Source organism: Hypoxylon trugodes, assembly GCF_022578975.1.
Source record: "Hypoxylon trugodes strain CBS 135444 unplaced genomic scaffold F4822scaffold_9, whole genome shotgun sequence".
NCBI lineage: Eukaryota > Fungi > Ascomycota > Sordariomycetes > Xylariales > Hypoxylaceae > Hypoxylon > Hypoxylon trugodes.
Window position 1 is genome coordinate 2,316,378 of NW_026250024.1, and position 21,235 is coordinate 2,337,612.

The 21,235-nt window shown below is 47.5% G+C and overlaps 8 protein-coding genes across 8 annotated transcripts; 7 read left to right on the forward strand and 1 right to left on the reverse strand.

Moving 5' to 3' along the window:
* The first annotated feature begins 35 nt into the window (after positions 1–35).
* F4822DRAFT_417285 (cytidine deaminase-like protein) lies at positions 36–1,065 on the forward strand. The gene is made up of 3 exons (XM_051459436.1): positions 36–533; positions 599–680; positions 738–1,065. Exons 1-3 carry the CDS (start codon positions 178–180, stop codon positions 795–797), a joined length of 498 nt encoding a protein of 165 aa, XP_051310868.1. The 5' UTR covers positions 36–177; the 3' UTR covers positions 798–1,065.
* Positions 1,066–1,938: 873 nt separating this feature from the next.
* On the forward strand, positions 1,939–4,462 carry F4822DRAFT_382932 (general substrate transporter). The gene is made up of 7 exons (XM_051456430.1): positions 1,939–2,220; positions 2,274–2,496; positions 2,558–2,714; positions 2,764–2,844; positions 2,898–3,221; positions 3,279–3,394; positions 3,448–4,462. The coding sequence occupies exons 1-7, from the start codon at positions 2,199–2,201 to the stop codon at positions 4,106–4,108; spliced, it is 1,584 nt and encodes a 527-aa protein (XP_051310869.1). The 5' UTR covers positions 1,939–2,198; the 3' UTR covers positions 4,109–4,462.
* A 250-nt stretch (positions 4,463–4,712) lies between these two features.
* On the forward strand, positions 4,713–7,678 carry F4822DRAFT_417289 (ELMO/CED-12 family-domain-containing protein). The gene has a single exon (XM_051459437.1). The coding sequence runs from the start codon at positions 4,949–4,951 to the stop codon at positions 7,064–7,066; it is 2,118 nt and encodes a 705-aa protein (XP_051310870.1). The 5' UTR covers positions 4,713–4,948; the 3' UTR covers positions 7,067–7,678.
* F4822DRAFT_417290 (uncharacterized protein) lies at positions 7,679–9,696 on the forward strand. The gene is made up of 2 exons (XM_051459438.1): positions 7,679–8,107; positions 8,170–9,696. Exons 1-2 carry the CDS (start codon positions 8,026–8,028, stop codon positions 9,288–9,290), a joined length of 1,203 nt encoding a protein of 400 aa, XP_051310871.1. The 5' UTR covers positions 7,679–8,025; the 3' UTR covers positions 9,291–9,696.
* On the reverse strand, positions 9,541–11,157 carry F4822DRAFT_382959 (Phosphotyrosyl phosphatase activator). Its single transcript, XM_051456431.1, has one exon. The coding sequence runs from the start codon at positions 11,063–11,065 to the stop codon at positions 9,791–9,793; it is 1,275 nt and encodes a 424-aa protein (XP_051310872.1). The 5' UTR covers positions 11,066–11,157; the 3' UTR covers positions 9,541–9,790.
* Positions 11,158–11,347: 190 nt separating this feature from the next.
* On the forward strand, positions 11,348–12,628 carry F4822DRAFT_382979 (uncharacterized protein). The gene is made up of 3 exons (XM_051456432.1): positions 11,348–11,640; positions 11,706–11,863; positions 11,934–12,628. Exons 1-3 carry the CDS (start codon positions 11,445–11,447, stop codon positions 12,342–12,344), a joined length of 765 nt encoding a protein of 254 aa, XP_051310873.1. The 5' UTR covers positions 11,348–11,444; the 3' UTR covers positions 12,345–12,628.
* A 1,555-nt stretch (positions 12,629–14,183) lies between these two features.
* On the forward strand, positions 14,184–17,028 carry F4822DRAFT_382982 (ATP-NAD kinase). Its single transcript, XM_051456433.1, has 2 exons — positions 14,184–14,432; positions 14,655–17,028. Exon 2 carries the CDS (start codon positions 14,887–14,889, stop codon positions 16,738–16,740), a length of 1,854 nt encoding a protein of 617 aa, XP_051310874.1. The 5' UTR covers positions 14,184–14,432; positions 14,655–14,886; the 3' UTR covers positions 16,741–17,028.
* Positions 17,029–18,332: 1,304 nt separating this feature from the next.
* On the forward strand, positions 18,333–20,747 carry F4822DRAFT_383077 (uncharacterized protein). The gene is made up of 4 exons (XM_051456434.1): positions 18,333–18,828; positions 18,908–19,019; positions 19,108–19,583; positions 19,639–20,747. The coding sequence occupies exons 1-4, from the start codon at positions 18,659–18,661 to the stop codon at positions 20,717–20,719; spliced, it is 1,839 nt and encodes a 612-aa protein (XP_051310875.1). The 5' UTR covers positions 18,333–18,658; the 3' UTR covers positions 20,720–20,747.
* The last annotated feature ends 488 nt before the right edge of the window (positions 20,748–21,235 follow it).

Sequence of the window (21,235 nt, forward strand, 5' to 3'; positions counted from 1 at the left end):
ATAGCACAACCGAGGCCTATTCCGGCATTGTATAAAAGTATTTATGTAACATTCTTACTAATGGAATGTACATAACTCTAATCTGTACCCAATGATATATTCAATTAGTTGGAGAAAGTAGAAACTCCATCTGGCTTCAACTTTGCTTTTTTTTCTATAGAAGAGAATAAATGCATTATGCCTCCTCAAGTCGAAAGCCTTTCTAGCGCAGATGCAGCTGCGGTTGAATCAACCTGCCGAGAGCATAAGCTAACCAAACAAGAATTCACCGAACTGCATACCCGAGCCGTCGCCGCTAAGTCAGCCGCTTATTGCCCATACAGCCAATTCCGGGTTGGATCGTCTGTCATTTCTGTCGACGGTGTCTATTTCAACGGGGCCAACGTCGAGAATGCTTCGTATCCGGTCGGTACCTGCGCCGAACGTGTGGCTTTAGGTAAAGCTGTGACGGAGGGGCACCGGAAGATCAAGGCTATAGCCGTAGCTACTGATATCACTCCCCCAGCTAGTCCTTGCGGCATGTGTCGTCAATTGTGAGTTTCCACCATCAATCTTTTATTGAGACTTGGTCAACTCATTCAATATTAAATTACCAAAGTATTCGTGAATTCTGCGACCTTAAGGCGCCGATTATCATGTTCGACAAACACGACAACTATATCGCATTACCTATCGGAGAGGTAAGATGGCCAAGCTTATATGATTGGACAGAAACATGAGCTAAATCTCGTAACCAGCTGTTACCTTTGTCCTTTGGACCTGAAGCATTACCTCCGCCTGGTCTTCGCCCTGTTTGAGAGGATGCATCACGGAAACTTTAGTCGATAGGTATGCATGTTTATGCTGGGGTCTGGTGTTTAGTGTGAGTGTTTAGTTGCAGTCTCGATAGATATGTTTCAATAGAGTTTAGCTCGTTGGGACTCGCGTCTCTAAGGATCCTTTCCAATGTTCGAATCAGTTAGTTAGTAAAATACAGGGGATGAGGTAGAGAATTATAAGAGATCCAATAGACAACGTCCTTAGGGTAATTTGTTTATACGTGCGGCTATAGCCAAGTCTTTCTCCGGTCTCCTTAGTGAATTACATCAACTAGAAGGGATCCGCATGCCCCATGTACCTGGATAATTCGTTCTATAATTTTGCATATTGAAGCTTGATATATGAGGAGTCATGTGTGGGTGAATTTGAACATAGTAATCCAGCTAGCGCACATACTGGGTATAGCGCATGTGCTCCTTATTGTAGAATTGAAATGTGAATTCTAATTTTTTTTTTATATAACCTAATACTTTCCACAAGAGCAAAGTCATATAAGGCCACACTGCATGGGTGCCTAAGCAAGTAATTTTCGTATACAAATAAACGCACCTAATGTTGGTTGATGCTATTTCAAATGTTCGCTGGAATGAAATCCGTTCCCCACAAGCTACAATCCCCAGAATCTGGCGCAAAGCTACTTGGGAAATTCTCCACACTAATAAGTTTAGTTAGTCCTAATACGATCTTGCACATCTAAGCGCACCAATCATAAAGCTAGAAAATCGGACCGAGAAAGTGTTAGCTTGCGAATTCTCATTTTCTCCCGCCTCCGCATTTCTTCCTAACTGGCAACATACCCCGTACCTCATAGGACTGTTGTGGAGGCCCGCATCGTCGCATCACCCTCGTGATTGGTAGCTTGGCAGCTACCGTAACATTAGAAGACATGATGTGGAGATCTTCGTGGCCTGGCTGTCTGATGAGACCACGATAGGCTAGGCTTCGTGGTCAAACGTCGAAGGATCTGGGAAAAACTGATGAGGATGTGACGTCGACCCCAACTATCGACCTCACCGTGGGTGAGTTAATGCACCTATAGCAGCCCGTTCTGCCTCCGCTCCCCCATATCGTAAGTCTGGGCCGGTGCCTTCGAGAAGCGACTCATACGGGGTCATGGTCCGACACTTCCTCCCCCTGTATGGCGGGAAATCGCCCGAATGGGTCTAAGATTGTCCATGCTACGCAGTAAGCACGAGATATCTATGATCGCGACCGCTTGGGTGCCATCCGATGCATGCAAGTGAGCTTTATTATATGAAGGGTTCACTCCACCGCAATGGAACCTGTTCTCCGAGCTACTCTGCTAACCTGACTCTGCTTTCCCTTCACGCGTCAATTGGTTTTCCTCATCTGACAACCCTACGAGGAAAGCGATCAAGATGTCGCGGTTTCCAAAGATCAGTATGTTAGTGTTAATCCTCTTCAATACGCGTAATGCTAATCCAAATCACCAGCCAATACCTACTTCATGGCCATTGTGGCCACGGTGGGAGGTATGCTCTTCGGTTTCGATATCTCCTCCATGTCGGCCATCGTCATTACCGATCAGTATATCAACTACTTCAATAACCCATCTGGTCTTACTCAAGGCGCCATTGGTTCTGCTCTTGCTGCTGGTTCTGTTGTTGGTAGTTTGATGGCTGGTCCTATATCCGATAAATGGGGTCGGCGCGACAGGTACTTTTAACAACCCTCGCTTGACTATTGAAGAGCTGATTCTTACGCGTGTGGTCTTTAGTATTATGTTTGCTTGTTTCTGGTGGCTCATCGGTACTGCGGTTCAGGTTTCGACCAACGGTGTTGGTTCCCTAATCGCTGGTCGTGTCTTGAACGGTGTCTGCGTTGGTATCACTTCTTCTCAAGTGCCTGTTTATCTAGCCGAAATTGCCAAACGAGTGAGTGACACTTCTTATGGGGGCTATGGTAATTACTAATAATTTGTAGGAATCTCGCGGTCGCATTATCATCATTCAGCAGCTTGCTATTGAGTGGGGTATCCTGATCATGTACTTCATCGGTTACGGAGTAAGTAACAACCCGATTACGACGAAGAGGCGATTTCTAATACTGTGCTTAAGTGCTCTAAAATCGAGGGTACAGCTTCTTTCCGAACTGCTTGGGGAACACAATTCATCCCCTGTGTTCTGCTCATGATTGGTCTTCCCTTTCTCCCCAGGTCTCCTAGATGGCTTGCCAAGGTCGGTCGCGAGGAAGAAGCAATCCAGACCCTAGCAAATATTCAGGCTGGCGGTAACAAGGATGATCCCCTCGTTATCGCCGAGTGGGAAGAAATATACACAGTCCTAGTCGCAGAACGTGAATCTATTAGGGGCTGGAAGAAGTTCTTCGTCAATGGCATGTGGAAACGAACTTTAGCTGGAATGAGTGTACAGGCTTGGCAAGTGAGTAGCTTCCTATGTACTACGTTTATAAGTTCCGTGGATGCTGACAATCTATAGCAATTGAGCGGTGCCAACGTCATCGTATACTACATCGGATATGTCTTCCTAATGGCCGACCTTCAAGGCGATGTTAATTTGGTTTCTTCTGGTATTCAATACGCACTCTTCATCATGTAGGTTCATTTCTGCTCTCCGAGATACTACAGTGTATACTTACCAATATTAGCTTCACTACCGTTATGTTCTTCTTTATCGATCACACCGGCCGTCGAACGTTACTCGTATTTGGCGCCATCGGAATGGCTGTATGCCATTTTGTCGTCGGTGGTCTCCTGGGAACCTATAGCGTCGATGTTCCGGAAGGCGTCGGCGGAAACCATAATGTTGTCATTAAAGTTACAGGCTCACCTGCTCACGGTGTCATCGCATTCAGCTACCTACTCATCATCGTCTATGCGTTGACTCTTGCCCCAGTAGCTTGGATCTACGCGGCAGAAGTTTGGTCACTTGGAACACGTGCGACGGGAATGTCGCTAGCTGCGGTAGCCAACTGGCTCTTTAACTTCGCCCTGGGGCTTTTCACACCACCCGCCTTCCTTAACATCAAATACAAGGTATTCATTATCTTCGGAGTGCTTTGTGTGGGTGCTGCTATCCAGGCCTGGTTTACTTACCCTGAGACTTGCGGCAAGACCATTGAGGAAATCGAACTTCTGTTCGCCAAGGGTGCGCCAGCTGCATGGAAGACTAAGAAGGGTGGTTCCCGCCTTGAAGCCGAAATCCAGGCCGTACTGAACCGTAAGGAGCGAGGCGAAGATGTTCACGCGGAAGTCCACCCGGAACTCGAGAAGCCAGAAGTCAGCGAAGTAGCGAAGGAGACGGCGTAGGGTATTGTTTAGCGGTTGCGGAAATCTTTTTATAGTCTTCGACAAATACTAATTGGCTAGGAATAGTTCTAAGATATTCCCTCATTTCGCAGTCAAGATTGCAGGAAATGGACAAAATTCTAGCTTTAATATACCACACAAGACAGACACATATGAGCTGCAATATTGACCTTGCTACGTTCCCGGATTTGTTGAAGAATGTTTGCATAGGAGTAACACAAGATCATCATTTACTGGTATACTGGTATTCTTACAATGTCTTACGTCAAATGCACTCACATGGATCTAGACTGGACTACATTAGGCTCAGGTACCAGTTTCATACAGATAGAGTTTATCAATCGTTGAAGTTTATCATTCCTAGAGCTATCTAGGTTCTACGCTACCCTGAACTTTCCTTCCCCTAGGAAACCTATACCCATATTCCTTGCGTGTATTTACCGAATAGGAACTGCCCTGCCCCACACCTTGCATCGGTTCCCCTTGCCTAATTCCAACACTGCAGATGCACTAATGCGATTCGAGACTTATGCGCCGCGCACGGTCAGGTACACCCTTAGCACGCTTCTCTCCCTATCTTCACTTTTTTTTTTTCCAACTCAATCGTCGAACCACATTGTCAATTGCACTACGCCGATCACCTTCTCGTAGCATAATTTGTAACTATTGTGTATGCCATCGCATGCTATACTTTCAGTTATGCATTTATAGTGTTTTGGAGGTTGTTTACCCCTTCAGCAGCCACGTCGCGCCGGTTCACGTCAATTCTGCCTCGGCGATTGACCGTCCCCCGCCATCTGAGTCGCAAACCCTTACGATTGCCATCCACCTACCGCGACCATGGACCAAGCAGACATACCGGCGTTGCTGTCGCGGCTCGCGAGCGACGAGGATGCCGCCCGAAAAATGGCAGTTTTCAAGCTACAATCCTCCATAAACGACCCTTCTTTTGCCGACGTTTTTATTTCTTCAGGCGGTCTAATCGTTTTACGACGCCTAATAATGAGCACTGGCGGTAATACGCTAGCTTACTCGTTGCAAAGTTTAAGTCGACTTCTTGAAGTGGATATGGGATGGGATATTTTCGAGGGTCCAACGGCGGGAGATTTAGTCGAGCGCGTCGTCGAACTTATTGTCACAAATCCTCTCGTCAACATTCTTCGTGGTGCTATGTCTATCCTCGTTGCACTAGTCAGCCACTCGCAGTCCACAACAACCGGGGGTCATATACCCATAACGTTCGGGTTTCGCGCGTTAAAGCCAGCTGTGGCCGTTTATCCGCAATTCTTTGATCTCGTCATTCAACAGCTACAATCAGCAGATCATGCCCTATGCGCTAACGCTTTGATGCTCATCAATGCTTTGATAAGGGATGCTGTCTCAGGCGATCCTAGCGAAACTGGCAAGATAGCCGGTACCGGAGAGGAATGGCCTAAATTCATAAGGAGGTTGCAAGATCTAGGCCTAATCAAGGCGGTATACAATTTAATGCAGAGCTCGGCATTGCAAGATCTTGCACATCCACTTTTGGAGTTCCAGTCCCTTACTAAGGTGCTGCTCCAAAAATGGCGGCAAGTTCAAGTTGATGTTGAACGACCGGAACACCGTAGAGCACTCAAAGGACTCCATCTCGCGAGCGCACCGAATAGGGATCATGTCAACGGAGTAGGGAAGGTCGAAGAACTCCAAGAATCCGGGAAGAAGGGTAGTAGACGACACAACCCCGAGAAATGGAGGAGGCTGGGCTTTGAGACTGAGAGTCCGGCATCAGAATTCGAGAACACGGGTTTCCTAGGCTTGATGGATCTTGCGGATTACGTACGAAAGAACGAGGATGGATTCCAGAAGTTGCTCCTAGAACAATCTACCAAGCCACTCCACGAACGCTGTCCTATTGCTAGATCTAGTTTGGCTGTAACACTAATCCTTTACGAACACTTCGATTGCGACAAGTCCGAAATGGAAGATCTTAGGGGGTACCAGTTATCGGATGGAAAGCAGCAAGACAAATTGTTCAGACCATTACTTCTTCAATGGTCCAGAGTGCATACAGCCGGTCTCAACGCATTTTTCAAGTTGTGGAAGAGTACAGGCGCAGATCAGGATGACTTCGAGAAGGTAGTGGTGTTGGTCCGAATACTTGTCGATCAGGTTATAGGTCAAGCAAGCCGAACGAAAGACGTCCTAGAGGTTGAGGAAGATCTAGTCGAATACGATTTTGGACGGTTGCGCGCGTTGCAAATGGAACTCCTAGAGCTCTCATTTGATGACCAATGGGGTCAGCATCTATACAAGGTGCGAGAGAGTCTGAACCAGGAAGCTCTCACATTCATCAAGGAACAACGAGTCAGGTGTTTGCTACAAGGCTCTTGGTTTGGTAAGCCGGCTGCGCGAAAGGACAGCGTGGGAAACAGCTTTCAAAATCGCCGCGCAGCGAATGGCACACTTTGGAGATATGCCAAACTATCACATAATCGTCGATATTTACATTACGCTGACTTCGCATTACGAACTGGGTCGGAACCGAGCTTAGATTCGCTTAGTGAGAAGGTGGACTTACGACAAGTTAGCTCCGTTGCTTCTAATGTGTCGGCTTCATCTAATGAGGGTGGAGGCGAGACAAGCAACAGCACGAAAATTACGATTTTCGGCTACGTTAATCCTGATGAAGTTCATCAAGTAAAGGACATAAGCCAGCTTAAGGAAGAGCCCTTGCTCACTTTACACCCCTTAAATCATAGCCTGGCTTCGGAATGGCTCGACGGATTGTTGATGTTGCTTGGCCAAGCCCCGATAACAGCGGAGACTAATAAGCTCATCAAGCTGGTTCAAGACTACGGCATAAAGATCAGGTTACTCAACGTCCGGATGGAGGCTACTTATGCGGGGCCTCCAGAAGGTGCTGGTGTAGTACCCAGTAGAGAAGGGCTTAATGATGATTACTGGTACGAGATCTGATATGGCTCCTTCGCGAACGAGCATAAACATACTGGCTACGATTTTTGGCGCCACCCTTGCTACGGCATGTACGAATACCATGCCATCCATACGAATCTACGATTTAGAACAGAAAGGTGGCGTTATCGCATCAATTTCCTAGTTGATCGGCATTCAGAGACGCGTCCGCAAGGAAAAGCGATAGTAATTCGTTTTTATCTGCGAATACCACATTTTATTTTTTGACGCATAGAGGATATACCCCCAACTGAATTGAGACTTGATGTTGTAAAGAGTTGATTTCCGAGTTGCTATACCGATTTGTGACTGATTGAACGTCCTGCCACGCTGAAGTACCTATGTATATTTTGCTTTTTGAGTGAAAATTTTTCATCTGAGTCAGCGTTGAAGAATTAATATCGTGTCACCTACTTCATTGGATAGTATGCTTTTATCATCGACCCTGCGAGGTGATGCATATAGTCTTGCCAGGATTGGTATGTTATAGCTTTGGTACGGGTATTCCCGTGTCCCCACGTGTCCTAAGCTAAAAGATAGGAGGCAGGTACCTAGACATGTACCACTACAAACGGTTGCTACGACATCAATGAACCTTTTCTGTACTTTCTAGATCCAACTAAGAGTGTGATTGCCATTGCTCTAAAGCCAATTGATTATTTTATTAAGCCCAGTGCCTAACAACACGTTGGTGGAATAGCTAGGTACCTAGGTACTTAAATTAAACCCAACCTCTTATTTTAAGCAAGATCCAGGCTAGCCCCCGCGGTGGCGTCACTTATTACCCTCAAATCCGACACGACCTCGGGGTTAGTTACCTACCGTTACAACAAACATTACAACAACTTTAAGTTCCTAAGTAGTAGATCCCTAGTCCTTGAGTCATATGGGCTATGGGTATAACTACTTAGGTATTTCTCAAGAAAAGATCATACTACAAACAATCTCATTCAAGTATCAACATGCGGCCTTACGGCGTTCCCAATACGCCATCATCAAGCAAGGTTCCACTCAACGGCGTCTTTAGAAACGGTGTTTGGCAATGTAAGTGATGACCTAAAGCTATAGATCATTTGGATCTATAATTAACATTTATTTCTGCTTAGGCAATTGCATTCCTCGCCTCCCCGCGGTTCAATTTACAGTTAGGAAAAATACACCTAACAAGGGTCGAGTTTTCTACATCTGCCAGAAGGATCGCGACAAGAAAAATAAATGCGATTTCTTTCTATGGTCCGAAGACGCTCATGAGCGCGAGATGGGCGCCGTTTTATCTAATATGCGCAGCGAGGCAGAGGAATCCCCGAGTCACAGAGCCAAGAGGCAGAGAACCCTTCATGAGAGTATAACCCCGGCCACTGAGAAGAGAACCGAGAAGACGCCTGTTACTAGCCTGGCTCAATTGGATCGCATGCTTAACCCCGAGACACCCTCTACTTCCACCCGGAGCTCGACCATGAAGGCTAACACCAGTTCCGTTAAGGAACCTATCACCGACCCCTTCAAGGATGATGAAGATGAACTGATCAGCGTGCTGGATGCTGCGTCGCAACAGAATACGCCATCGGCGTCAGCGGGATCGAAGAGGAAGCGATCGGATGTCGAGGAATTCAGCGACTTCTCATCCGGCGAAGAGGAAGAACTTATCACCATCGCCAACAAATCCGCCGCGAAGAGCGAACCTCAGAACAAGCGTCGCAACGCATTCGAGACCCCCGCAATGGGAATGGGTCGTACCTACGCAGTCGACGATGGCATGGCGACGCCCCTTACCGAGAAACCCGTTCGCCGTGTACTTTTCGCAGATCCTGAGAACAATGCCAACGTCAAGCGAGAGCCTCGCACTGGTGATAGTTTCACATCGATTCCCGCGTCGTCTCTTGCTGCGCAATCTACACCTACTTCCTCCTCGCAGATCTCGACACCGTCGTCTTCGCAGCAGTCTTCCGGTGTAACTATTACCCAGGAAGTGATGTCCCTTCTTGAGGGGCAGATACTTGATGCGCAGGTCTTGCGTACTGTTCGTGGTGTGCTGGATAAGCACGCTGCGCGCGCTCGAGATTTGGAGAGGGGACGCGATGCCTCGCGTGAGGCGGTCAAGAAGGCTGAGGCTCATGTTGCGACGCTACAGGAGCGTGTTGCGGGTTTGGAGAATAGTCGGAGGTTGGATGCTGAGGCTCGGCAGAAGACCAGGAGTGAGATTATGAAGTTGTATCGTGAGAGTTAGGGGTGTTGAGGAAGGGGTTAGTTGTGTTGTCGGTGGCGTATACACATAGAGAAAAGGAGAGTGGCAGAGAAATGTCTTGGTCGCTGGCCATAATACGATACGCGCCTAGGACCTTGTTTTTTGCGGAGTTTGATGAACCTTCATGAAAGACTGGCTCGACTGGTCATGAGATTACGAGGATACCCTTTCGGTTTTGATTTTAGGCAGAGCTCGGGAAATAGGTCGGCGGCATAGTCTGAATTAGGTTACGAGGCGTTGGCAATACATAGGTTATGCACTCTGTTTGGAGTTGTCACAATGTAATAAGGGACTTCATGTAACTATGTCTATTTGGACGTTCGTGTCTTAGTGCCTTCAACAGGGTGACTAGTTCTATAATAAACCCTCGTATCGTATATCCAAGACATGGAGAACCATCGTGTCATTGTTCTATATTGCGATTCTATCTGACTGATTAAATTGCGGGGACTATTGATACCTCAATGAATGAATATAGGGATCTAGTCAAACGGTATGCGGCGTAGTGACTCGCCAGCTCCATTCTTCCTTGCTGCCTGTGCGGCTGCGATCGCGCTAGGCACCTTAATACCACAGCAATCGCCCCAGCTGTTGAGATTATGTACGTGCTTTACACCGTCGTGCTCAACAACCACAGCTCCCCCTTCAGCCTCATTCTCTTCATTTATCACACCTGCTTCGGACTCGGTGCTCATACCTTCTACAGCGGGTACTAATGAGCCGAAGAGAAAATGTTGCATTACCGGCAATTTCCGTAGTACCTCCGCCACGAACATCCTTCGCATACCACCTTCGATTTTGCCCCAGCTTTTCGCCGAGGAAATATCATCCAGCATGGGACTATGCCAGCGCAAACCCTTAACCGTCTTCGTACTATTGACGAAACTCACCTGGCCAAGGTACATGAAATCGTGGCCAAATTCCTCGAGCGTCAACTCCTGGTGTATTGCTAATGGTGTGATAAAGGGGTGGTGAAGAAGTTGGCTAGCACCGAAGAGGAAGGGGAGGAATTGGTAATCATCCAAACCCCAGACACCATGTGACCCAGCAGGTTCTAGATAATACGTCGATTGGATCGTTCGCATGAGTTCTAGATATCGAATAAAAACCTTCAGAACCAAGGCCTTGAAATCGGCTCTCTTCACAATTTGGAGTTGGTACAAGCAGAGTAGCCATATTATGAAGTTCAGCTCATGGCCCGAACCGTAGTCTATGCGGGTCCGGTTGCCGAAGGAATGGTTAAGGTAGGTTTCTACCTCTGAGATGGCTTCTGGTGAAGTGAGACCGAGCTTTTGGTGCCATGAGGGACTGGCGGCTTTGGCTTTGTCGAGGAAGGTGCGGAAGACCTTGTTTCCAAACCGAGATCCTTCTGCATCGTCTGGGGGAGTAGCTAAGACCAAAGCTTCCGCCTCATCGAGAATACTGATTATGGATTTGACGATAGGACTGCAGTCATCGTCTTTGACTGCTAAGATTGGGGTGTCTATGATGGCATCTGAGAGGCCGAAGACAAAGGCGACGATGAGGTTGTAGGTAGGTGATGAGAGAAATAGTTCATGGTCGTGAGTAGACAAGATCCGTCGTGTGGGGTCCTGGAATGAGTGTGATGAGGTGTCTGGTGGTGGTGGTAGGCTGGGTGTTTCTGGTAATGGAAGGGGATTTGAGGGCGGAGGCCGCCGACGGCGCGGCTCCAATTTAGGTAGCTTGTCCTTTAAATTCGGAATCGTCGTAGGTGGTGGAGAATGTTGTGTAGCCATTTCGTCTGTTTCAGAATGCAGAATGATGGTTTAATAATGGTTTCGTATAATTAGAAAAGTTATCATGAGATGTAGGTGGTCAGAATGGTTTGATTATGAAGTAGATGTAAAGTATATGATGAGTAAGTGCCCCTCGCGAGATAGTATTCTAATGAATTATTCATTTAATGAATCGATGCATTAATCATGGGTTATGGCGGGGTTACACTTGTACTACCTACAAGTACCCTGTAAGCCTTGAAAGTTTTGTACTACATTTATCTAAAGTTGCTGCTAAGGCCGCGCTACTGGATTGAGAAAAGTTCGTCATCTCACCTTTCTGATTTCCACAACATATCTACGTGCAATCACTTCTAGAACAAACCACCACAATCTTGGCATGAAGATGACGATCAATACTGGGCCAGAAGCTTTGTTGTCTCATTTGCAGAATGCTGACGGCTCTGCGACATTCTCTTACGCAGGCTATACCGTGGTCGGAGCTGTAAATGGGCCCATCGAGGTGCAGAGACGAGACGAGCTCCCCGAAGAGGCGGTTGTCGATGTGATCGTACGACCAGCTGCAGGGGTTGGAGGTTGGACTCCCTTCAAAACCAGTTGCACCTCATATAAACATTGCTAAACGCTGTTATTTTTGTAGGCACCCGAGAGAGGCACTTGGAATCATTGATTCAATCGACTTTACGCCAAATTATTCTCATCAATAACTTCCCGAGGACCCTCATCCAGGTCATCCTACAAGTGACCACCGCTCCGGAGAACGAATATGTAAATGCCAAAACTGTCCAAGCCAGCTCGGTAAGTCGCACATCTATATGATTTCGACCACAAGATACGTAGTTTGCTAATTAAATATATAATACTCTAGAATTTGCCTCTTCTACCCGCTCTGCTTCAGACAGCAGTACTGTCCCTCCTTTCCGCTGCCCTTCCTCTAACGACGACGTTGACTTCGACTTCCTTGGCTATTATCGCGGATGGTCAATCGAATAAGATCGTCCTAAATCCTTCGCCGCGAGAAGTCGAAACCTCACAATCCTTCCACGTCTTCTCGTTTACCTCACACGATGAACCCATCCTCGTGGAGAGTGAAGGAAGCTTCACAATGAAAGAGTGGGACGATGCATTTGCTGCTGCCCAACGTCAATGTTGCCAATCGACCATCATTAATGATGGTGACACTCGCATGGACGACAGTAACTCTGCGGATGCAAATCTGAAGCAGTTCACACGATCTACGCTGGAAGGAAAAATTGCTTCGGACTTGCACTGGAAGTGAAAAAAAACGTTGCTGTCAGCCTCAGACCCTTATACGACGATCAACACGTGCCACGGGGAGTGTTCTAGAAGAATGACTGGCTAGAACCTTCAACTGTGGAAGCGCCAGACCGCTGGTCTGGAATATGGCATAATCACAGGGAATATGCTAGGCTGACTCTCCCCAGACGTGTTTGATACTCCCGAACGGATGTATTGCCTCTAAGAAGATATTCGAGATCTTCTACCAGGTATGGTGGATCAACTGGTTAAGGCAATATGGTCTGTTGTTTACGAACGTAGTTGACGGACGGAAAAGCGGCATCATTCCTAGCAAGCCAATGATCAGGTACGCTTTTTCAACACATCGCTAACACTTGCCAAGAGTTTGATGATGATGGATAAGCGGGGATTATTGACATGATTATCGCAGTGCTATGTTCGAGAGCCTCACTGAAAAGATCGAAGATTGCGTTTCATCTCAAATGCTCAGCTTATCAAGTATTGAGATGGAAGTAGGTGGTGCCTACCGATAATCATCACGCATATAATTAGTCCATAGCCAAATCCTGTCAGATAGGACTGCCACGATGCACCAAAAAGGACCGGTTGACAACCTTCCCTTTCGAAATACGAAATATTTCTATTCGATAAGGGCTACATTTGGTAGACCGGCGGCTAGTCGTCGTTTCTGGATGTGTGATCTCCGCAGGGTAGAACGTTTTGCTCAACAGTGTTCCAGACGCAGGATTCGTCCTTAAGTGAGGGTCTAAAACATTTCGGCATTATGCAAATATGCTCGCAGGACAACAAGGAGGCTCAATAGCTCCAATTGATTTCCCACCGATTGATGGTAGCCCGTAGCTATCTAGCAACGAGCATTATCTACAAGGCCTGCGTTAAGAGCTAGGAATATGAGACAAGTCTAGGCCCCTTACGCAGCGCTCGCTTACCACATACCCTTGTTTGAGGGTTACAACGTGAGACCTGGCGCGAAAACGCTTTACAGCATTTGTTAAGGAAAAACAGGAGAAGTGTTAGTGGCAGTGGGTCAAACGCCCGCCACGTACAATCCTTCGCTATCGATTTCGAGATCTTATTTTCGAGATGCAAGAAAAAAAAAATAAGAGGAAAAATAAAGTGGTGTGCGGAGTTGGCGATGGCAACCCTCGCCCTCGGAGTTTACTGCCCGACATGGCATACGAAGGCACATTGGCACATTCCCTCCGCAAGCCTCTTACACGTATTACCTCCTATTCTTCAGGCCAGGAAGTACTTACGTACTTAGAAACCCCACATCCTTTCAAGGACCCCTTACCCCGTCCCACTCGGCTGCGACTCCACTGTCCATGCACAAGAGGTACCTACCGAGCTCGTTAGAGCACCCGCTGAAGCATTCCCCACAGGTGGTCCTCCATCTCTTATCGCCAACTGAACGGTTCAACTTAATAAAGTGAGCTGGGAACGAAGAAATCTCGAGCTTCTCGTCTAGCTGGTTCTTCAGTCACCTAGACCCAAGCCTTTCTCTTCTCCAAGCTGTTTGTGCCAACAGTTAGCAGAGCTCTGGAAGTTCTTGCAGCTAACCCTCTGTCTCTGCATTTTGTAAATACCTGTTGGCCTGGCTGCTTTCTTTATCTACTCATCACTTTCGTTTCTTATTCATATGCTCTCTTATATTCCACCGTATATACTTTCTTGAAGAGTTGATCTCGAAGCTTCCTTTACTTTTATTTTTTAATAGGCTTGTCCACATAAAAAACATCGAAATTTCATTCTCATCTGTCTCGACTTTTACGCCCTTAATACACCGGTTCAGGCCCACATCCGACAGGTTCCTCCAATTCGACGCCCGATTTCAGATTCGGTGTACTAGTTTATTAATAAAAAGCCACGCGGTCACTCAGAAGCGTGTCTGGATCTGCAAATCGAGCGGGATCTCGCATCGTTCGGGTTTTACGTCGGACACAACACAAGACATTTGCATCACAATTGGCCCGAAAACGAAGCCAAATTCGATCTAGTTGGAGCCTGCCGCCATTGTGACAGGATTGTTAATCACGTTCCGTGGGTCGATAGCACGGAATTAGTGTTGCGCTTGGAGAAGTATTGTGTAAGTTTCCATGTTCATGATTTGCCGAAGAAAGATTGTGCTTGTGATATCACGGCATGGGGTGTCTGCCAAGTGTGACCGATATTCCGTGCTAGGAGGGACTAGAAGCTGGCAGTTGCTTTTGCTCACCTATGCTTCTTCTCCCTCGACGAAGATGTGCTTCGGCTGGCTTACATAAAAGATGCAATGCAAGAAGTTTGGCTAACGCAAGGGTCGTTCTAGGACTCGGATCGACTCGTCATACAATACAAAGTCGAAACAAATCGAAGACGGGCGTAAGAAATCCTGAAGCCACCGGTGTTGTTTGTCCTGCAGGAATCGGAAATAGGAACACCTACGGCCTTTGTTTCTATCTTCGGCATCGGTCCCATCGATTAACCCGTTTCGACAGTGCCTACCACGGTTACATACAGTCACCAACGTTAACCGGATTCAGCGGGCTATTAGTGGAGAAATGTCTAATTTAGGGTTAATCAGCTCTCCCATTAGCCCTGGCATGGGGGTACACCCTGCACTCAGTGCTCACAGTGCCCAAGAGGATACTAGCGGTACTAGCGGAGCTGTCGGAGTCGCTCTTAGTCCCGACACTACTAATCATTCCTCCTCTATCACTGTTGATAAACCCTTGCCGTCCAACTCTCCCACAAACTCTACCACGCCGCACAACTCACAAGAGTCTTCATGCAATGCTGACAACGACGATACACAATCAGAGCTTTCTGCTCTACCCTTAAAAACTACCGACGCCATCTCCAAGGCTCAATCGCGTTCCCATCGCAAAAACGCACCCTCTGTCGAGGCCGTCCCGCGCCAGACTATTATGAAAGCATTGGCCTCCGTCGCACGAAACAATAAGCCCGAAGCATTGTCCTTGAACGGAATGTTGTCCGCACATTCAACGGCCGATAAGCGGCTAGCCAATTCCTCTTCATCTCAACAACTTTCCGATGCCTTTACCGATGCCCTTTCCGGACTTACCGCCAAGAATATGACACCGACTACCGCATTTCCTTCCCTCCAGTCGCCGTGCTTTTGGCACAACCGATTCGATGACGCAGTCGATATAGATAAGGTCCTTGAAGAGATAAAGAACGATGAGTATATGTCGCACTCGAGACTCGTACAGACAGCTACTGGCGTCCGTGAAGTCTCGAAACAGCTGCAACGGAGACCCATCCGTCGCGCCGTGCGCAACGTTATGATCGTTACCAAGGCTCGCGACAATGAATTAGTCTACCTCACTCGGGAATTGACTATGTGGCTGCTCAGAACTCCGCGCTACGGATCGGATATAGGCGTTAACGTTTACGTCGATGCCAAGCTGCGCAATTCGAAGCGCTTCGGTGCTTCTAGCATTATTGACGAGGACACTCGATACGAGGGTATGCTCAAATATTGGTCTCCAGATCTCTGCTGGAGCCAACCTGAAAAATTCGATCTTGTCCTGACTCTTGGTGGCGATGGTACCGTATTGTTTACTTCCTGGCTCTTCCAAAGGGTTGTTCCCCCGGTTCTATCTTTCAGTTTAGGAAGCCTTGGTTTCTTAACAAGTTTCGAGTTTGAGAAGTATAAACAACATCTTAATAAGATAATGGGCGATGAGGGTATGCGTGTCAATCTTCGCATGCGCTTCACTTGTACTGTTTTCCGTAATGGCGCATCCGGCCAAGAGATGGAGGAAGGAGAGCAATTTGAAGTTCTCAACGAATTGGTTATTGACCGAGGCCCGTCGCCTTATGTTTCTAACCTCGAACTGTACGGTGACAACGAGCTTCTGACAGTCGTTCAAGCAGACGGTTGCATCTTTTCTACACCAACTGGATCGACGGCGTACTCTCTGTCTGCCGGCGGTTCTTTGGTTAGTCCTGATCTTCCCGCCATCCTCCTTACTCCGATTTGCCCGCACACTTTGTCATTCCGACCGATGGTTCTTAGCGACACGATGCTTCTTCGTGTTTCTATTCCCCGCAATTCGCGTGCCACGGCTTACTGCGCCTTCGACGGAAAAGGCCGATTAGAGTTGAAGCAAGGCGACTGTGTGACAATCACGGCCTCTCAATACCCACTTCCTACCGTGATGCGCACGGGTACCGAATGGTTCGACAGTGTTTCGCGCACACTTCAGTGGAACACACGGGCCGCGACTCAGAAGGGCTTCGAGAGCAAGATAACGGGCAACTCGGGCTCTGTTAACGGAGATGATGAACCGGAATGGGATATAGATACCGACTCAGCGTGCTATGCGAGCGAAGACGGTAGCATTAGCGCGAGTCCTTTACGAAGACAAATGAGCCTCTTAGGCATGTAGAGCATAGAGCTAGACTACATATTAGAGGTAGATGGCGTATTGTCTTTTTACGCTTATGTTTTTCCCGCTATGCATATAGGACAATAGGGCGATGTCGACGACACACCCGCAGGAGTTTACTGGCGCTCAATTTTATGGGGTTTTACGGATACGACAATGACCAGGGCTTTTCACTACGTGATTAGCATATCGGATTTGATTTGGGTACTCAACGACAAGTCTTTAGATCATGAACCCCGTCTTAACATCGCCAGTCACAATGATGGCGTTTAGATAGATAGACCCCTATGAATGAAATTCATCTGAGGCCTACATTTGGATTATTGTTCATGTGATGTTGGTTGGTGAATGACTACGATTTGGCCAAGTGGATATTAGAAATGACGATCCGACAAGGCCGCATTTAATGGAGCGGTGTGAATATTTACGATTAAATTGTTGCTGTCGCTAATGACCATGTTCATAAGGCGGATGAGTATCCTCGACTCGATTACTTCTACCATGACACCCGATGATTTCGTAGAAAGGACGTGTCTTGGGTGGGTGTTGCACGACTATCACGATCACTAGCTCTGGATGCTACTGGATGACATCGTGCTGGTTGGAACGGAACCTGCGCCCGGAAAATGGAAACGGGTAAGGTTGTTCAAGACAGCAGAATGTGCGTCGTCTGGTCCGGGATGCCGAAGCACGGATGCTATTAGGAAGTATGTGCGTTGGAGAAATCGGGGATGAAGGCGATGACGACGAGGGGAGAACAGCTACCGGGCCTTTTACTGGTCTGAGGGTATCGAATGGATAAGGTTAATTTTTGAAGGGTCTATAAATAAACTTATCATTTATCATACGGCGTGGAATTGAAAATATCAATTAGGTTTGTAGATTAGCTTCTGACATGGAATCTCTCTATGATCTATACAGCTACCTGTTTTGTTACTTCCCTTTCCGAATCATTGTTTACATACCTAGTTAGCTAAGTACACATGGAAATCTCCTGAGAATATCTCGAAGTAATTGCTCATTTAAGCTACAATGTTATTAAATTGTTTAGCTTGTCTTACCAGCTATGTTCTAAATTTGTATTTTGAAAAGATATTAATGGATTCCTCCTTCCATGTGGTTGATTAGAATTCTTGGTTTGCTTCGAATTTAGTCCTCTCTTGTAGGTACTTAACATGCGTGTGCGAGTCGGTAAAGTTTTCAATGGTGACCCGCCTACATGTACATATGTAGGTAATCTAAATAAAAAATTAAACTTCCCCTTATGTACTCTACGCCGTAGACGCAGATACATAATAATTTATTACATGTACAACGTCGACTTATTACTTTTGAAATAAATATACCTAGGTAATGATATTATCGGTGTCAATAATTCACCTTTGCAGGAGGCTGGGTATTAGTGCTTGGCGTGTTCTCTAATTTATCTATTTTTACTAGCGCATTCCATTTAAACTCGTAGTGTTTTGGTGACAATCAAAAGAATTTCGAGTGGTCTACCTGGAGATGTACACGCCTCAAGTAAATAAGTTACCCTTTTTGGCAGACCTCTGACGCGACCGAAGAGGTGATTGGTCAATCGTTAGATGGCCCGAGCTTCTGCATTGGATTTCAAGACGCGGTCCTGATTACACGCCAAAGGACCCACTATGATCTATTACTCCAACACCAGCCCAGCTCTTTCTCTTTTCTCTCTACTTCTGCCCAGTTAAGTACTTGAATTTCCAATTCTCTCTCAATAATTCTATTCTCGACGTCACAACGAGAATTTCAATTACTATCGTACATTAGAAAGGGACTTGTCTTTCGTTTTTTCTAACCTCCTGTCCCAAGCTAACTGCGTACGTCGGTATATAATGCATTGTTAGAATACCCGCTACTTTATCATATACACCCCAGCGCGTCTTCACCTCCCACCATGGCGTCCACCCACGAAATCAACGAAAATCGAAGATCGATCAGCTCTCAATGTAGCAACCCAGACTCTTCTACTATGTCCTTCGAGTCTTCCTTCCGACTAGAATCCGGTTATCCTGGTCATGACTCCAATTCAGAGAAACACCCTAAGGGCAAGCGGAAGAGAACCACGTGTGTACCTTTAAGCCAATTACCTTGCTATATTCTACCATTGCCATTCTAAACTGACTGGGATATCCGTTATGAATAGTACACAAGATAAAGCCATCCTAGAAGCTGCGTACAACTCGAACCCGAAACCCGACAAAGCAGCGCGTCTCGATATTGTGAGTCGCGTCTCGCTTAATGAAAAGGAAGTTCAGGTAAGTCCGGCTTGTGTAACACGAGAAACGCGAGAGAGACCCCATTGGAGGTCGCGTCTTGGATAATATGGTCTAACTCTACCCGTAGATATGGTTCCAAAACCGTCGCCAGAATGACCGCCGAAAATCGCGACCACTTTCGCCCCAAGAGATCGCTGCTCTTAGATATGGTGGCGGGGTGCAGATCCTCTCTTCCGACTCTATCCCCGCGCCTATTGCTGCGTCAAGCATGGTTGGGCAACCGGAAGATGTTCGTATAGAGGCCGAGAGAGTTTTTGACATGGAAATCCCTCCCAACTCCCAGGATGTCGTATCTCAGCACTCCGTGCAATCTTCTCCGAAACTATGCGGCGTAGACCTTCCCCCGGCAGGCATGTTATCGAGACGAGAGTCTGGGGACTTCGAGAGGGGCACACCATCGCCGTCGAGAAATCCCGAGCCCGAGGGCCACTCGATTCTCCAGAATTCGTCGGCTTCAGCCACCCATTTGTCAAACCGACGGAGTTTTGATAACTCCTTCTCCACCCCCTCCTCTCTCGGACGAGCAGGGGATGATTCGTTTAAGTGCGTCTCTTCTTCTTACCCCCCACCTCAACTTGCATGCTAATATACATCTTAGATTCGAATCATTTTCGTCCTCGTTTAACTCCGCTGCCAGCAGTTCGCCGGCTTCGGTACTCCCACCGCCCTCGTCCTCGTCTTCTCAGGTTCGCCTGTCCTTATCCTTAGACGGAAAGGCTGAACTAGTTTCCGCCCAGCCATCACCACCGCGTCCCGCTCAGCTTCCTCTACCGACCGAGGCTGATACATTACCTCCAGTTCGCACCAATCGGACTCTTCACCGGAGTCGAAGTGCTCTTCCTGGTATCACACTACCGCCCATCTCGACCCTCACTGCCCACCTTCCGCCGCAACTCACTCGAGGTCGATCACGGGATGTTCAGGCTTGGGAAGCTTGCTGTGAGGCTGGTGGGCGAGATGAGCTAACAAAGCAGGCCGAGAATGAATCCTCCGGGTCTGCAGTTGCGGCCATTAGCCTTCTCCGATCTAGCAGCAGCTCCGCTAGTCTTAGTAACCTGATCCACAGCCACAGCACAAACGTTCTGCAATCCAACCCGAACAAGCGTAACGCACCGCAGAACAAGCCCTCTCACCGAGAAGGGGCCACTAAGAAGGCCAAGCTTAGTCGGGCGACTAGCAGTGTGGCGCGTATGCAGACCTTGCCTCCCTCATCGTTAGACACCCGGCCGGAAGTTCTCGATCCGGAGAAGAAGCCGGGAAAGGGAAGTCTTTCTGTTATCCTAAGCCCATCCGGTGATTCGGATAAGGAGAACTGGAGCCCCGATGAAGACGGCAACCCCCATAATCACCCTCGACGACCGCCGCCCCCTCAAAAGTCTCAAGCACCGGCTCCCGCAGGTGAAAACCCGCGTCGAGTTGGACGTGTTCTTGGTGAGCGAGATGTCGCGGCGAAGCGTTCGTTGCTTTTCGGAAGCAGAGCGAATACTGCGCTATCATCGAAAGCTCGAGAGGCACCTATGATGATATTCGAGGATAAGGAAGGTGGTAAAGGCCAAGAAGGCTCGAAGAAGGATGGGGAGGTTGATACCTTCATGCGAGGCGAGGTCAGTCCTAGCAAACGCGGCGATATGGATTGTGTTGCTGGATTACTTTCGTTGAGCCAGGGAAACTGGCGTTGAATAAGTAGCTATACGCTATTAGAATCTTCGTGTTCGGAGAGATTTGAACTCTAGCACTAAGGCTGGATTATATGGTATGGAATGTCACTATCCAAGTGATGCTTCAGCCTATGGGATTTTAAGTTGGCGTTCTGGGTGACGGGAAAAAATCGGATCGGTTGGAGATGGAGGCTGGAAAAGTGGTGTGTTGTTGATGCTATATACCTGGTCTCGCGAGTTGGCAAATGATGTGATGTGTTCATACTTTTTACCCTTCTTCCCTTTGCGGTGTAACTCGGGTTTCCCCGCGTATAGGACATCGGAGGCTTGGTGGACTTGTCGATGACTAGGGCGGAGTTGTTGGCTATGTGTGTGTATTGTGTGTTATATCAGGGACTACGCGATGAGGTCAAATCCCTTAAGATAAATTCATGGGCTATTTGGGTGAACGTGGTCGTTAAGAGGCCGCGAGGAGCTAATAGTAAATCAACCCATCTGTGCCCAAATCTGTGTCGGTTTGTGATTATCCAAGTACAA